At 43.9% G+C, this 17,390-nt stretch overlaps 2 protein-coding genes across 2 annotated transcripts in view; one reads left to right on the forward strand and one right to left on the reverse strand.

Annotated features, from left to right (window-relative positions):
* The window catches only part of LOC131433819 (lysosomal acid glucosylceramidase), a 34,835-nt gene extending 19,664 nt beyond the window's left edge, over positions 1-15,171 (forward strand). Inside the window, exons 2-3 of the mRNA XM_058600427.1 lie at positions 12,796-14,236; positions 14,360-15,171. Coding sequence (XP_058456410.1) covers positions 12,796-14,236; positions 14,360-14,459 — 1,541 coding nt within the window. The 3' untranslated portion in view covers positions 14,460-15,171. The remainder of the gene's footprint in view (positions 1-12,795; positions 14,237-14,359) is intronic.
* Positions 15,172-16,026: 855 nt separating this feature from the next.
* LOC131433945 (myogenic-determination protein) overlaps positions 16,027-17,390 on the reverse strand; it is a 56,470-nt gene continuing 55,106 nt past the window's right edge. The window contains exon 5 of the mRNA XM_058600568.1: positions 16,027-16,737. Coding sequence (XP_058456551.1) covers positions 16,460-16,737 — 278 coding nt within the window. The 3' untranslated portion in view covers positions 16,027-16,459. The remainder of the gene's footprint in view (positions 16,738-17,390) is intronic.

The following is a 17,390-nucleotide window of genomic DNA, read 5'->3' on the forward strand; positions in this document are numbered from 1 at the left end:
TAACATTACGTTTGGTTCATCCCACAGCACCAGTTCTGCTTACCAAAACTTGGCCCACTACGCACACCGATATCTTATACGTCGACGGAAGACACCCAGGCCTAACAGAGGGCCAGTGTCCGACGTTGCGTTGCAATAACATCAACCAAGAATGTTATGGTACGTACCCATTTATAGTTTGAGAATAGGTTAAGATCATTTCGAACCTAAGGCTTCTAATCATTCGCTTTACCAGATAAGAATAGATTCCGAAATGTTGCGTGCTCCAGCTATCCTGAGGGAAACTTCGGAGGGAACCAGCTACTAGATGGTTCGATTGGTCTTTTGCCCCTATGCCCAATTCTGACAATCGATTTGCACGTCAGAATTGCTTCGGTCCTCCATCAGGGTTTCCCCTGACTTCAACCTGATCAGGCATAGTTCACCATCTTTCGGGTCACATCCTGCACACTCACGGTATGTTATGGCACGATGATGGCACGCAAGCGAACCACCACCGCATGCCGGCTATAACACCCGGGGATGGAGGGACGAGCAGAGAGTCTCGCCCGTAATCCCGCACAACGAGAGAGTTATTTTTTATACGCCTATGGTTTTTCAGTGTGCGTTCCCGCGGAAACGGAAAACGGAACAATTGGCTCGCGCGCAAGATAGACTTCTTGTTCCGTGTTTCAAGACGGGTCCCGAAGGTACCTCGATTTTATCATTGCCGATCGACAGTCCGCCAACCCAGACTGAGGGTGTATGTGGGAACATACGGGACGGTGTCTGTGTGGGAATCCATCACGCGCCCGACGGCACACCACGTGCAGTAAGCCCCAGCTCGCGACATAGGCCTTCAGAACTGAACGTCGCTACGGTGGGACAAGCAACCAGCACCAGGGGGCCGTTGTCGGGCGGTTTGCGGGCGCGAACCCGCAAAACCACTGTTCGTGTCGGACGAATTCTAGTGTCGGACGAATCCAAGAAGGTGGCGATCTTGACGACTGGTCGATACCCAGTGCAAGAGGTGGTGAAAACACAAGCGGAGGGAGTAGCCATAGCTAAGGTAAACGGAGTTTACTATTGTAGCTGCTACGCTCCACCGAGATGGTCAATAGACCAGTTCACTCGGATGGTCGACATGTTAACCGCAGACCTGGTGGGTCGGAAGCCGGTGGTGATGGCCGGAGACTTCAACGCCTGGGCAACGGCTTGGGGCAGCCGCTTCACCAATAGGAGAGGACAGACGTTACTGGAGGCCCTCGGCAAGTTGGACGTCGTGTTAGCGAATGATGGACTGAAAAGTACCTTCCAGCGGAACGGAGTCGAGTCGTTTATCGACCTGACTTTCTGTAGTCCCGGCCTAGCTGGAGATCTTAATTGGAGAGTTGATGGTGGCTACACCCATAGCGACCATCTAGCCATTCGCTACACGATCGGCCAATTGGCGAGAAGCACAAGGAGGAGTAATACTCCCAAAACTCTAGCGTGGAAGGTGGCTAACTTCGACCGCGAAACGCTTTGCGCTGCCCTTGAATTGGAGGAGCACAACGTGAACCTGAGAGGGGACGAGTTGGTCGCTATCTTGTCACGGGCGTGTGACGCGACGATGCCTAGAAAGGCTCAACCGACGACCAACAGACCACCGGTCTACTGGTGGAACGAGCAAATTGCACGCCTTCGCGCATCCTGCCTCATGGCTAGAAGAAGGATGCAAAGAGCTCGATCAGCGGAGATGAGCATGGAGAGGAACACGGCGTTCAAAATGGCGAAGTTAGCACTAAACAAGGCCATCAGCGCAAGCAAAAGAGCCTGTTTCGACCAGCTATGCGAGGGAGCCAACTCCAACCCATGGGGCGATGCCTACAGGATGGTAATGGCCAAAACGAGAGGGGCATTAGCACCCCCTGAACGTAGTCCGGCGAGGTTGAAGGAAATCATAACGGTTCTCTTTCCCCACCACGACACGTCCCCCTGGCAGCCAGCTCCGCTACCAGCGAACGAAGTTGAAAAGGTGACGAACGAGGAGTTGCTCACTGCGGCGAGATCGCTCGATACAAAGAAAGCCCCGGGGCCAGACGGTATTCCGAACGTAGCTCTAAAAGCGGCTATAATGACAAAACCGGACATGTTCAGGGAGGTCATACAGAGATGCCTGGACGAGCGTATGTTCCCAGACATTTGGAAAAGGCAAAGATTGGTACTATTACCGAAACCTGGGAAACCCCCAGGGGTATAGACCAATTTGTCTGATCGACACTGTCGGTAAGCTCCTTGAGAAAATCATCCTCAACAGGCTAGCCCCCTTCATAGAGGAGGCAGGAGGACTGTCCAGCCAACAGTACGGGTTTCGCAAAGGCAGGTCGACGGCGGACGCCATAACATCGGTGGTAACCACGGCGGAGGTAGCTATACAGCGCAAACGACGAGCAATCCGCTACTGTGCGGTAGTAACGCTAGACGTTAAGAACGCGTTCAATAGTGCTTGCTGGGCAGACATTGCTGATTCCCTACTTCGACTAGGAGTACCGGAAGGGCTGTACAAGATTCTGGAAAGCTACTTCCAGAACCGAGTATTGCTCTACGAGACCGACGAAGGCACACGTAGCACTCCAATCACGGCTGGAGTACCACAGGGATCTATCTTGGGCCCGATCCTGTGGAATATAAAGTACGATGGAGTACTGAGTTTGAGGCTCCCTCCGGGTGTCAAGATAGTCGGGTTCGCGGACGACGTCACGCTGACAGTCTACGGCGAATCCATCGAAGAGGTCGAACTGAGTGCATCACACTCAATCTGCTTGGTGGAGGACTGGCTGCGTAGCAACTCGCGCACCACAAAACAGAGGTGATGGTGGTAAACAACCGCAAATCGGAACAGGAGGCGTTGGTACACGCCGGAGATTGCGTGATCCCCTCCAAGAGATCACTGAAGCAATTGGGTGTGATGCTTGACGACAAACTCAGTTTCAGCAAGCACGTTGAATACGCCTGCAAGCGTGCATCAACAGCGATCGCGGCGCTCTCCCGTTTGATGGCCAACAGCTCGCCTGTGCGCTCCAGTAAACGAAGGTTACTGGCAGGAGTGGCAGTTTCGATCCTCAGGTACGGCAGCCCGGTATGGGCGTCGGCACTAAATGTGGAACGCAACGCACAGATGCTGGAGAGTACGCATAGACTGATGTGTCTTCGCGTAATCAGTGCATATCGCACTGTATCGAGGGATGCGGCCTGCGTGGTTGCAAGTATGATGCCTATCGGTCTGATAGTGAAGGAAGACGCGGAGCGCTATAGCATGCGAGGAGACAGGAACGCCCGTAGGGCCTCCAAAGCCACTTCTCTACGCAGATGGCAACAAGAGTGGGACAGCTCAACCAAGGGCAGGTGGACACATCGGCTCATACCTAGGGTCTCGAGTTGGTTAGATAGACCTCACGTAGAAGTGAACTTCGGCCTGACGCAATTCCTCACAGGTCACGGGTGCTTCAGATGATACCTCCACAGGTTCGGCCACGCGACATCCCCTGTATGTCCTGGCTGCCCAGACGAGATCGAGACGGCTGAACACGTCTTGTTCGCATGTTCCCGTTTCGCGGCTCAAAGGAGTGAGCTACTGGAGGCATGTGGCATGGACACCACACCGGAAAACCTGATCCAGAGAATGTGCCACTGCGTAGAGAACTGGAACGCAGTGTCGACCGCGGCATCCCAAATTGCGAGCATATTGCAGCGGAAATGGAGTGCGGATCAACAACAGGCAGCCGCGACCGCTAGCCGCGTGCAACCGTAGTAGGCTCAAGAGGGATCAGCGAATAAACGTCGGTCCGGGAGAACCTTCTTCGCCGGGAAGCTCTTCGTCGGAGTAGTCTAGATCCATCGTCGGGGACTAGACGAGTAGTACGTAAAACTGCTAGGATCGTCAGGGCGCCTGTGAACCGGAAGTTACCCTCCAGCCGGAATCACTGGACCGACCTCGTCATTCAACTGGTCGATCCCTCGAGAGCAGGATGCTTATCCCCATTCTGCATAAATCTGGGGAGGCCTTCCACCCCGAAGTAATACCTAGCGGTGGTGCCGGGGAGGTAGGGTTGGAGATCCAAGGTGTTTTAGTGGGAGTTCCAATCAACAGTTGGGTAGTCCTGTGGAGAGTCCTACACTCCGTGCGTAAATGCATTTCACCTTGTAAAAAAAAAAGACCACCCTTTCTTGGAGGTTGTGTTGTGCTGTGTGTTGTCGTTGACTGCACGGGCACGTACGCGGAAAATGCGTTGTAAACATATACGGTACACGCACCACCCGAACGCATGCACACGTACGCACTCACGGAAAGTGATTGTGTTGTGTTGTGTAAGTGTGTGTTTACTGTTGTTTACATCGCAACAAGGATATGGTACCACTGAATGATAAACAAATGAGGATACATACGAAACAGGTGAGATTATTGTCGGTTGCAATGTGATGCCACCCGGCAGTGTGGTCCCATGACCAAGACCGAGTGCCATGCAATCAAAGAGCGGGCCACATGCACGCTGCTGCCTACGACGGGGTGGTAGGTCAGCAGTGCACAGTGGTATAGTGTGCAAACCGGGTTACTTGACCAAGTTCCCATCTGTTGTTGATCACATCGACTCAGTGAAGTAAAGTTTTGGGTAAAGTATATGTCGTAAAAAAATATTAAGTGCACAAGTGTTTAAGGTATTCGATTGAAATTGGTGGTGGTAGAGGTTGATTGGTTGGTTGATTGAAAACGTATCGATGGCTAACAATACCTAGCAGCGTTGCACATACAGCAAACCGTTTCCGTATACATGCCCGTAGTTAATGTATACAGTGTGTTAACCGTTAACACATATCGATGCGGGCATAGACAGCGAACCGCCCATATACGTCTCCATGGTTGATGGTTCGTACCGAGAGGCATTTTTTTAAATCGTTGTCACGGCTTACTATGGTAAACGAACGTAACGACACATGGTGCGTTTTGGTAGTTTCGGGACGTACTTTCACAACGTGAAGTCCGTTTTGGAAAATCTGCGCAAAAATTTTTTTCTCCATACAAATGTGACCAAGTGGCAACCGGCCAACCAACGGCTGCATCATGCGCGTGCAAAAGCAGCGGAACCACCTTCTACGCTACCATGCTAGGGTTCGCATGGAGGGGTGCCACAAAATGTTCTCGAATTTTTGCAAGATTCACATCCGAATATCAGATCGACATGAAATTTTAAAATTTGGGTAGACCTGAAAAAAAAATTTTTTAGCTGTTAGAGAAAAAATTTTTTTTTTTGGTCCGACATCATCGACATCATCAACAGTCACGCAGTATATATGTACCGTCGGCCGGTGTGCCGTGTCACGTAATGAGACTGGTTAACGCCTATCCATGCAAACACAAACCTCGTAACCGTCCATAGACGTTCCCATAGATCGGCTGCATAGAATGAAGGAATAAAGGAAACAGAAAAAAATTAACCCCCGTCACGCATGCACATCCATGGTACCGTACAAGGCGGTTCGGTCTCTAGCGTACACATCGCTTCGCATTGCGGACGCAGTGACGGAACCGTAGTGTATGTTTCGACTGGTGTGCTGCGTGTGATCGCATTATTTTTTCTCGCTACCTGATAAAGTCGGCCAGTTTTGGCCACCAATCTACCTATAGGGAAAGTTTTGGGTAAAGGTGGTCAGGTGTGTCAAATGTTAACTGTTGACTGTTGTCATATATGCAGTGGCTCGAAAACACCTAACTCACTCGGAAGGCGGTATTTTGGAATTTTTCTTTTCGAATGCCTGCCTTGCAAGCGCCAACCACGGCACGGTCCACTACGTGTCCGTAGGGTGAGCTCGCATCGGGTGGGTACGCCAGCCGAGCCATGGGACGGTGCACTACGTGTCCGTCAGTGGGCTCTGGTCGAGGGGATAAATTTTCGAACTAGTAGGTCGATGGTCGATCGGTTGGTTACGGATGAAGGAAGCGTGTTCCATCGGTTACGGATGATGGAAGCGTGTTGGAGTCGTTGCATGGGATTATCGTACAATAATTTTGGAATATCTTCCGTCTGACCCATATCTGGGAGCTCAAAATTGGACAGAATGTAGATCAAGTATTACAGAATAAGAATTTTTATATGTGGAGAATGTGTTTTTTGTAGTCGCGAACAACTTTTTTCCATCCACTTATTCGTTCCCATGACCACCTTCACTGATCTCATATTGATCATTGAATATCTTCCGTCTGACCCATATCTGGGAGCTCAAAATTGGACAGAATGTAGATCAAGTATTACAGAATAAGAATTTTGATATGTGGAGAATGTGTTTTTTGTAGTCCCGAACAACTTTTTTCCATCCACTTATACTTTCCCATGACCACCTCCACTGATTTCATATTGATCATCGAATATCTTCCGTCTGACCCATATCTGGGAGCTCAAAATTGGACAGAATGTAGATCAAGTATTACAGAATAAGAATTTTGATATGTGGAGAATGTGTTTTTTGTAGTCCCGAACAGAATTTTTCATTTTTGATTTGGTGGGGGAAATCCGGCTTAGTTAAAGAAATCACAAGAAGATGGCGTTTCGATAGAGCCGTTGCATGGGATTATCGTACAATAATTTTGGAATATCTTCCGTCTGACCCATATCTGGGAGCTCAAAATTGTACAGAATGTAATCAAGTATTGCAGAATAAGAATTTTGATATGTGGAGAATGTGTTTTTTGTAGTCCCGAATAACTTTTTTCCATCCACTTATACTTTCCCATGACCACCTCCACTGATTTCATATTGATCATCGAATATCTTCCGTCTGACCCATATCTGGGAGCTCAAAATTGGACAGAATGTAGATCAAGTATTACAGAATAAGAATTTTGATATGTGGAGAATGTGTTTTTTGTAGTCCCGAACAACTTTTTTCCACCCACTTATTCTTTCCCATGAACATATCCACTGATTTCATATTGATCATCGAATATCTTCCGTCTGACCCATATCTGGGAGCTCAAAATTGGACAGAATGTAGATCAAGTATTACAGAATAAGAATTTTTATATGTGGAGAATGTGTTTTTTGTAGTCGCGAACAACTTTTTTCCATCCACTTATTCGTTCCCATGACCACCTTCACGGATTTCATATTGATCATCGAATATCTTCTGTCTGACCCATATCTGGGAGCTCAAAATTGGACAGAATGTAGATCAAGTATTACAGAATAAGAATTTTGATATGTGGAGAATGTGTTTTTTGTAGTCCCGAACAACTTTTTTCCACCCACTTATTCTTTCCCATGACCACCTCCACTGATTTCATATTGATCATCGAATATCTTCCGTCTGACCCATATCTGGGAGCTCAAAATTGGACAGAATGTAGATCAAGTATTACAGAATAAGAATTTTGATATGTGGAGAATGTGTTTTTTGTAGTCCCGAACATAATTTTTCATTTTTGATTTGGTGGGGGAAATCCGGCTTAGTTAAAGAAATCACAAGAAGATGGCGTTTCGATAGAGCCGTTGCATGGGATTATCGTACAATAATTTTGGAATATCTTCCGTCTGACCCATATCTGGGAGCTCAAAATTGTACAGAATGTAATCAAGTATTGCAGAATAAGAATTTTGATATGTGGAGAATGTGTTTTTTGTAGTCCCGAATAACTTTTTTCCATCCACTTATACTTTCCCATGACCACCTCCACTGATTTCATATTGATCATCGAATATCTTCCGTCTGACCCATATCTGGGAGCTCAAAATTGGACAGAATGTAGATCAAGTATTACAGAATAAGAATTTTGATATGTGGAGAATGTGTTTTTTGTAGTCCCGAACAACTTTTTTCCACCCACTTATTCTTTCCCATGAACATATCCACTGATTTCATATTGATCATCGAATATCTTCCGTCTGACCCATATCTGGGAGCTCAAAATTGGACAGAATGTAGATCAAGTATTACAGAATAAGAATTTTGATATGTGGAGAATGTGTTTTTTGTAGTCGCGAACAACTTTTTTCCATCCACTTATTCGTTCCCATGACCACCTTCACGGATTTCATATTGATCATCGAATATCTTCTGTCTGACCCATATCTGGGAGCTCAAAATTGGACAGAATGTAGATCAAGTATTACAGAATAAGAATTTTGATATGTGGAGAATGTGTTTTTTGTAGTCCCGAACAACTTTTTTCCACCCACTTATTCTTTCCCATGACCACCTCCACTGATTTCATATTGATCATCGAATATCTTCCGTCTGACCCATATCTGGGAGCTCAAAATTGGACAGAATGTACATCAAGTATTACAGAATAAGAATTTTGATATGTGGAGAATGTGTTTTTTGTAGTCCCGAACATAATTTTTCATTTTTGATTTGGTGGGGGAAATCCGGCTTAGTTAAAGAAATCACAAGAAGATGGCGTTTCGATAGAGCCGTTGCATGGGATTATCGTACAATAATTTTGGAATATCTTCCGTCTGACCCATATCTGGGAGCTCAAAATTGTACAGAATGTAATCAAGTATTGCAGAATAAGAATTTTGATATGTGGAGAATGTGTTTTTTGTAGTCCCGAATAACTTTTTTCCATCCACTTATACTTTCCCATGACCACCTCCACTGATTTCATATTGATCATCGAATATCTTCCGTCTGACCCATATCTGGGAGCTCAAAATTGGACAGAATGTAGATCAAGTATTACAGAATAAGAATTTTGATATGTGGAGAATGTGTTTTTTGTAGTCCCGAACAACTTTTTTCCACCCACTTATTCTTTCCCATGAACATATCCACTGATTTCATACTGATCATCGAATATTTTCCGTCTGACCCATATCTGGGAGCTCAAAATTGGACAGAATGTAGATCAAGTATTACAGAATAAGAATTTTGATATGTGGAGAATGTGTTTTTTGTAGTCGCGAACAACTTTTTTCCATCCACTTATTCGTTCCCATGACCACCTTCACGGATTTCATATTGATCATCGAATATCTTCTGTCTGACCCATATCTGGGAGCTCAAAATTGGACAGAATGTAGATCAAGTATTACAGAATAAGAATTTTGATATGTGGAGAATGTGTTTTTTGTAGTCCCGAACAACTTTTTTCCACCCACTTATTCTTTCCCATGACCACCTCCACTGATTTCATATTGATCATCGAATATCTTCCGTCTGACCCATATCTGGGAGCTCAAAATTGGACAGAATGTAGATCAAGTATTACAGAATAAGAATTTTGATATGTGGAGAATGTGTTTTTTGTAGTCCCGAACATAATTTTTCATTTTTGATTTGGTGGGGGAAATCCGGCTTAGTTAAAGAAATCACAAGAAGATGGCGTTTCGATAGAGCCGTTGCATGGGATTATCGTACAATAATTTTGGAATATCTTCCGTCTGACCCATATCTGGGAGCTCAAAATTGTACAGAATGTAATCAAGTATTGCAGAATAAGAATTTTGATATGTGGAGAATGTGTTTTTTGTAGTCCCGAATAACTTTTTTCCATCCACTTATACTTTCCCATGACCACCTCCACTGATTTCATATTGATCATCGAATATCTTCCGTCTGACCCATATCTGGGAGCTCAAAATTGGACAGAATGTAGATCAAGTATTACAGAATAAGAATTTTGATATGTGGAGAATGTGTTTTTTGTAGTCCCGAACAACTTTTTTCCACCCACTTATTCTTTCCCATGAACATATCCACTGATTTCATATTGATCATCGAATATCTTCCGTCTGACCCATATCTGGGAGCTCAAAATTGGACAGAATGTAGATCAAGTATTACAGAATAAGAATTTTGATATGTGGAGAATGTGTTTTTTGTAGTCCCGAACAACTTTTTTCCATCCACTTATACTTTCCCATGACCACCTCCACTGATTTCATATTGATCATCGAATATCTTCCGTCTGACCCATATCTGGGAGCTCAAAATTGGACAGAATGTAGATCAAGTATTACAGAATAAGAATTTTGATATGTGGAGAATGTGTTTTTTGTAGTCCCGAACAGAAGTTTTCATTTTTGATTTGGTGGGGGAAATCCGGCTTAGTTAAAGAAATCACAAGAAGATTTTGGAATATCTTCCGTCTGACCCATATCTGGGAGCTCAAAATTGTACAGAATGTAATCAAGTATTGCAGAATAAGAATTTTGATATGTGGAGAATGTGTTTTTTGTAGTCCCGAATAACTTTTTTCCATCCACTTATACTTTCCCATGACCACCTCCACTGATTTCATATTGATCATCGAATATCTTCCGTCTGACCCATATCTGGGAGCTCAAAATTGGACAGAATGTAGATCAAGTATTACAGAATAAGAATTTTGATATGTGGAGAATGTGTTTTTTGTAGTCCCGAACAACTTTTTTCTACCCACTTATTCTTTCCCATGAACATATCCACTGATTTCATATTGATCATCGAATATCTTCCGTCTGACCCATATCTGGGAGCTCAAAATTGGACAGAATGTAGATCAAGTATTACAGAATAAGAATTTTTATATGTGGAGAATGTGTTTTTTGTAGTCGCGAACAACTTTTTTCCATCCACTTATTCGTTCCCATGACCACCTCCACTGATTTCATATTGATCATCGAATATCTTCCGTCTGACCCATATCTGGGAGCTCAAAATTGGACAGAATGTAGATCAAGTATTACAGAATAAGAATTTTGATATGTGGAGAATGTGTTTTTTGTAGTCCCGAACAACTTTTTTCCATCCACTTATACTTTCCCATGACCACCTCCACTGATTTCATATTGATCATCGAATATCTTCCGTCTGACCCATATCTGGGAGCTCAAAATTGGACAGAATGTAGATCAAGTATTACAGAATAAGAATTTTGATATGTGGAGAATGTGTTTTTTGTAGTCCCGAATAACTTTTTTCCATTTACTTATACTTTCCCATGACCACCTCCACTGATTTCATATTGATCATTGAATATCCTCCGTCTGACCCATATCTGGGAGCTCAAAATTGGACAGAATGTAGATCAAGTATTACAGAATAAGAATTTTGATATGTGGAGAATGTGTTTTTTGTAGTCCCGAATAACTTTTTTCCATTTACTTATACTTTCCCATGACCACCTCCACTGATTTCATATTGATCATTTAATATCCTCCGTCTGACCCATATCTGGGAGCTCAAAATTGGACAGAATGTAGATCAAGTATTACAGAATAAGAATTTTGATATGTGGAGAATGTGTTTTTTGTAGTCGCGAACAACTTTTTTCCATCCACTTATACTTTCCCATGACCACCTCCACTGATTTTATATTGATCATTAAATATCTTCCGTCTGACCCATATCTGGGAGCTCAAAATTGGACAGAATGTAGATCAAGTATTACAGAATAAGAATTTTGATATGTGGAGAATGTGTTTTTTGTAGTCCCGAACAACTTTTTTCCATCCACTTATACTTTCCCATGACCACCTCCACTGATTTCATATTGATCATCGAATATCTTCCGTCTGACCCATATCTGGGAGCTCAAAATTGGACAGAATGTAGATCAAGTATTACAGAATAAGAATTTTGATATGTGGAGAATGTGTTTTTTGTAGTCCCGAACAACTTTTTTCCATCCACTTATTCTTTCCCATGACCACCTCCACTGATTTCATATTGTTCATTGAATATCTTCCGACTGACCCATATCTGGGAGCTCAAAATTGGACATAATGCTGATTAAGTATCATAGAATGAGGATATTTCTGGGTAGAAAATATTTTTTTAATGGTAGCGGGCGTATTTTTCCACATTAACCTTTTTTTTGTTAGGATTAATACATTTGTTTGCATACTTACCGATAAATTTGCAACATCTGCGAAATTGAAATAACGAGTAGGTGTCATACAATATTGATTAAATGTGATTTATTATCTTTCTATTATACGGCACAGTGAAACTGCGAATCGAAGTATGTTCGTACGTATGGTAGATTTATAAAGTTATTAAATATAAACACGCTTGTAGTTATGTTTATTTACTCGAGAATTTATTTTCTGGTTTTAATAATTGTTCAACATACTGATAAAATTCATTAAAAGGACCATTAGGTGGCGCATCGACAACGATTTAAATTAATTTTTACTGAATACCTCCCTTAGCTGGTGGGGGAAATCCCAGCTTTTATTTATCAGAGGTAGGTGGCGCTTCGGTAGCTGTTTAGCAGGTATTCTCCTGAAAAGGTTCTTGTCTCGGACTGGTGGTCAGAGATGCCAGGTCTGCAGATTTGTCTGTAAATCTGCAGATTTTGGGTGTAGTGCTGCAGACATTTTTAGTTGTGCCAGACTTTTGAAATTCTCGCAGACTTTTGCAGATTTTTGAAATTCTCGCAGAATTTTGTCTATATGTACAGACTTTTGAAATTTCCGTGACCTTTTTTTTTTTTTTTTGCTCGCCAAGTCAGTTTTGCGTGTCATACTCTATAGAGAAATTGCTGCCAGCAAGACGTATTTGCTGACTGTAGATTTTTTTTTCAGATTTACAGACCCTGTCTGCAGATATTTGAAATTTTTACCTGGCATCTCTGCTGGTGGTTCAGCCAGCAGGTGGGCCGTTTCACGGCGGTCTCTGAGCAATGGAATCGTTTATGGTAGTCAATGGTTACTGTTTATGTTTTCGTCATTTTTGTTCGTTTATTCATGCCTCAGTGTAGCACTGCACCGGTGTAGTGCAAATTAAAAACGAAAACGCCATTAGATTCCATTATGTAACTATAGCATTGACCGTTTTGTGTTCCGTTTTCAGCGTCAGAGGCAGTCCCATGTGCGTTACGTGAATATCCGACCGGTTCGGTGTGTGTTTGCAACAGCACTTACTGCGACACGCTGGAGTTCGAGGAACCGATAACGGTTGGTGGGTTTTTGCTGGTGTCCAGTAGCCGAGATGGGATACGCTTTGGACAGTCTCGCGATGCGACAAAGATGCCCGTTGTTCCGGAGGTGAAACCCATACCGAAACAACGATTTGCACGCAGTACACGACCCGTCACAATTCAGTTGAATCGTCGCCGGACGTTTCAGACGGTGGTAGGATTCGGCGGTGCTTTCACCGGAGCGGTTTCGTTTAACCTGGGCAAACTGGAACCAACGTTGCGGAGTTGCTTGTATCGATCGTACTATTCGAAAAAGGTCGGGATTGGATTCAGTTTGATGAGAATTCCGATCGGTGGTTGTGATTTTGACCTGAAACCGTGGGCATATAATGAGCTACCGGAAGACGATGTTCATTTGACAAATTTTACGAAACTGGATCAACGAGATTTGATAAAGATCGCTCAGATAAAAGAGTTGATGGCTACGGCAGAGAACCAGGACATCAAGTTGATGGGTGCGGCCTGGAGTCCTCCCAGGTGGATGAAATCCAACAACGATTGGAGTGGTTCCAGTCGACTTAAGTCGGAGTATTATCAAACCTGGGCCGATTATCATATCAAATATCTTCAGTTGATGACAGATGCTGGGCTGGACTACTGGGCGATCTCTACGGGAAACGAACCAATGAATGCGGTGATTGGTTTCTTGTTTATTCGATTCATGAGTCTCGGTTGGACTGCTCTCAGTCAAGGGAAATGGGTTGGCGATCATCTCGGTCCAACCCTAAGAAGTTCCGGCTTTCAAAACGTGAAATTATTCGCGGGTGACGATCAACGGTACACATTTCCTTGGTGGTTTTCCCAAATGGATCAAGGTCATCCTAATGCGACACAGTACTTGGATGGACTGGCTGTCCATTGGTACTGGGATGGCGTTACGCCGCCGGGTCTGTTGGATCAGGCGGTTCGTCTCTATCCGGATAAGTTACTATTCAATACGGAAGCTTCACTCGGTGATAAGCCATTTCAAACCCACGGACCGATTCTCGGTTCGTGGGATCGTGCCGAATCGTATATCACCTACATACTGCAGGATCTTCAGCACAGCGTCCACGGTTGGATTGACTGGAATCTGATGCTGAACGAAATCGGTGGTCCAAATTATGCCAAAAATTATGTAGAAAGTGCTGTGGTTGTGAACACAACGTCCGGCAAGGAGGTGTACAAGCAACCGATATTCTACGGACTGGGTCACTTTTCACGATTCATCACCGAAGGATCGACACGTTTCGAAACCACCACGAGTGATTCGGCTGTGATCGTAGTGGGTTTCACGCGACCGGATCAGAAGACTACATTGGTGTTTTATAATAAGTAGGTGTTTCAGTTTTCACCAGAAACGAATTCAGGCTTGAAGGTTTACGTGAATGGCGGCCTGGTTTCGATGCTGAGTTATTCAGTAAAAACACTATAGCATGTATTTTTGTTTGCTTGCAGGAAATCCAGTTCCTGCGAGGTAATAGTCAAGGATCCGGAACGAGGAGTCGCTCAGCTGCATCTTCCACCCAAGTCGGTACATTCCTTACTGTACGCCTAGTACGAAGCTGTGACAAATTTGTGTGAAAGAAACAAACGAAAAAAAAACAATGAATTGTCCTTCCTTAGCTCTCGATTCGGAACTATCCGTCAGCCTTCGATCCTTACCTTCTGCAGCAAATGAGCCGTACATTCTTTTCCTATACTAACCATAAGAAGCGTGGGGAATAATTCCGGCTACCATAAACAAAGATTTGGCACGTTCAGGAACGCGAACAACGACAACAACGCTTCGAGATCGTCAATCTAACGCGAGTCAAGGGTAATGAAAAATCAGAGGATACAAAGACACGTAAATGTCACGGTCTATTTTTCCATGCGTGAACATGTTTTGCGTCTCGTCTCGTCTCATCTCGTTTGGGATCGGAACCTACGTGTCCGCAGGGATTGCGCGCTGCCTGTCTGGAGAGAAAACTACACCGTCAGCATGTTCGTATGATTGAAACATTTCCGCTGCTATTACCATGGCAATGGTGGCGGCAGTCAACAGACAGGCAAGCTGACGGCTGACAGAGCATGACACGGCGGGCGATGCTCCGCCAGGTGCGCTGCGAGCGCACTCTGAGCTGCTTGATCATTCGGTCGGATCGCCGGCAGGTAACGGATGGTGGCGATTTACACTGGACAGAAAAACATTAGTGCAATTTATTACACGTGGTATTTTGTTTACTCGTTGCTAATGTGGCCGATTAAAGTATAACTGCTTGGAAAAATGAGCTTTTTATAGCTGCACAGAAACAAAAACCTCCCAAGAGGTTCATAAATTACGGTGATGAACCAACTGATTATGATCCCAAATTTGTTTACTATCCAATGTTACGGTTTGGCTTAGGGTTTTGTTATTTTCTTTCGAAAGTGAAAAATATGACGACGTCATCTCTAATCCCTTCTCTGCCTTCCAAAAGAGTCTGTCCTTCTCCAAAAGAAACGAAAATAGGAACCGGGTCATCAAATAAAGATATCATTTCGAAAAATTTATGACTTTCGGTGTATTTTCGATGTAATTGAGAAGGATTAGTGATGCTACTGTTCTCTGCACTCGGACCAGAATGAACGGTGAAAATGAAAAAAAAAGGAGAAAACAAAAAAACTACTCCGAAGATTGTTTGCTGGGTGATCATCCAACCGCTTGTTTTTGCCTTCTGACGCGCGCGATCTTCATATTTTACGATCGTACCGCTTGTATCAGACCTTTCCACTGTCGCTGCTGCAGGTTTCCTAGTATTTATGGGATGGATTTCGGAAAGTGTTTTATTTTTTTTTTTTTCACAAAGATTTAGTAATAATGGTTGTTAAATCTGCGGAATTTATGTATCACACAGCTTCTTCGTCTCGAGTCCAGACGACACACATCGAATGCCTTTTCACCGACCCGTTGTGTAGTGAGAAAATAGTGTTGTTTTTCACCCTAAATGACCAGCAGCCTCCTACGATGTGTGGGACGCAATCTAGTTCAAAATTGGAATAATTTGGCAACCATTTTTTTTCTTGCTGCTTCGGAAAAGTCATGGCCATCTGAGAAAGATGCTTGAAACCTACCATCAATAAAATTCAAGACAAAAAAAAAATTCATTTGTAATTTTAATTATTCTTTTTCCGATAAAATGTACAAAAAGCTTATAATCACATTCCTAGACTCTAAGTTGGCGCAAAATATGTAACAGCATTCTACCTCTGCGTTTCCTATTAAGCAATTTTTGGCATTTTAATGACTTCGGAAAGCAGCTAGCGCTCACTGCCGCGCCATTGTTATTTCCCGGCTCCCACCCCCGTTTGGCAGGAATCCGACCGATGTCCTCTCTTGCGTCACCAGTGGCGTGCACGAAAACGCATTGTTTATGTTCTACGTAGCGAATATTTACAATTAATTAGGAAAACCTTACAACAACGCCTGGCTGCCGGTTTCAAAAAACTAGGCACTATTATTTGAACTGTGGCATTTCGTTGCAAGATTTACTGGTTTACTGTGATGGTGGTACTTTGTTGTTTTGTTTTCTGAGTTCACGGTAGCGAAAGTGTCGTCTTTGCCACCATTCCCGACGACGGTGGAGACGCCGATGCTGACGATGACGAGGAGGATGACGACGACGACGACGACGACGACGACGGTGGTAGCGGAGGCGACGAAGGCGATGTAAAGGAGATTTGATGCAATGATGTACCACTCGGACCGGACGCCGCTGCCACCGCGGCCGTTGTCACGTTGGTTATGCTTTGTACGATCAGATTTAGGCAATCCAAGCTAGAGCCGTTGGCCGCTGCACTCGCTGGTGTGTGGCCTGTAAGGGAAATAATAATAATAATAATAATAATATTACAGGAAACAGAAAGGTCGAGGTACGGCATAAGAGTGAATACACTATTGTAAATTAATCGCGGGATCCCGCTGATAGGTGCTCCGCTAGTTGGCCGCCGTGCAGTTCCTCCGATGGTTATACGGTGGTTATTGTTCTATTTTTCAACCGGGATTGGAAGGTTAATGTGTTATTTTTGTCAAGCGTAGCATGCCATGCGATGTTATTTTGATGGGGCTTATGAAGGATGACGGGGATCAAAAAGGTTTATAAATAGAACACACTCTGCCTCTGCCGCGAACGGAACAAATGACCATCTTTGTTTGGGGTTTTCTTCTGTCGTACATTGATATTTTAATTTTCAGGAAGTGGAAGCACAATTCTGAATAAAACTACTAATGAAACCTTTTGCGGATTTCTGGTTAAACTGGTTCTTGCAGAGTCTCTCTTGAAATTGTTATGTTTTTATTTAATGTCGATTCTAACATTTATGTCGTTCAACGAGGATCCCAAACATTATTCGAAAGCCTCATCCACAGCTCTATGATCAACACCAATAATATCAATATCGTCTTCAAAGTCAAGATACTTTGATAATGCTTGGTTATGTTCTGGGTTCTTTTCACAATTTCTTGTTT

Source organism: Malaya genurostris, chromosome 1, assembly GCF_030247185.1.
Source record: "Malaya genurostris strain Urasoe2022 chromosome 1, Malgen_1.1, whole genome shotgun sequence".
Taxonomy (NCBI): Eukaryota; Metazoa; Arthropoda; class Insecta; order Diptera; family Culicidae; genus Malaya; species Malaya genurostris.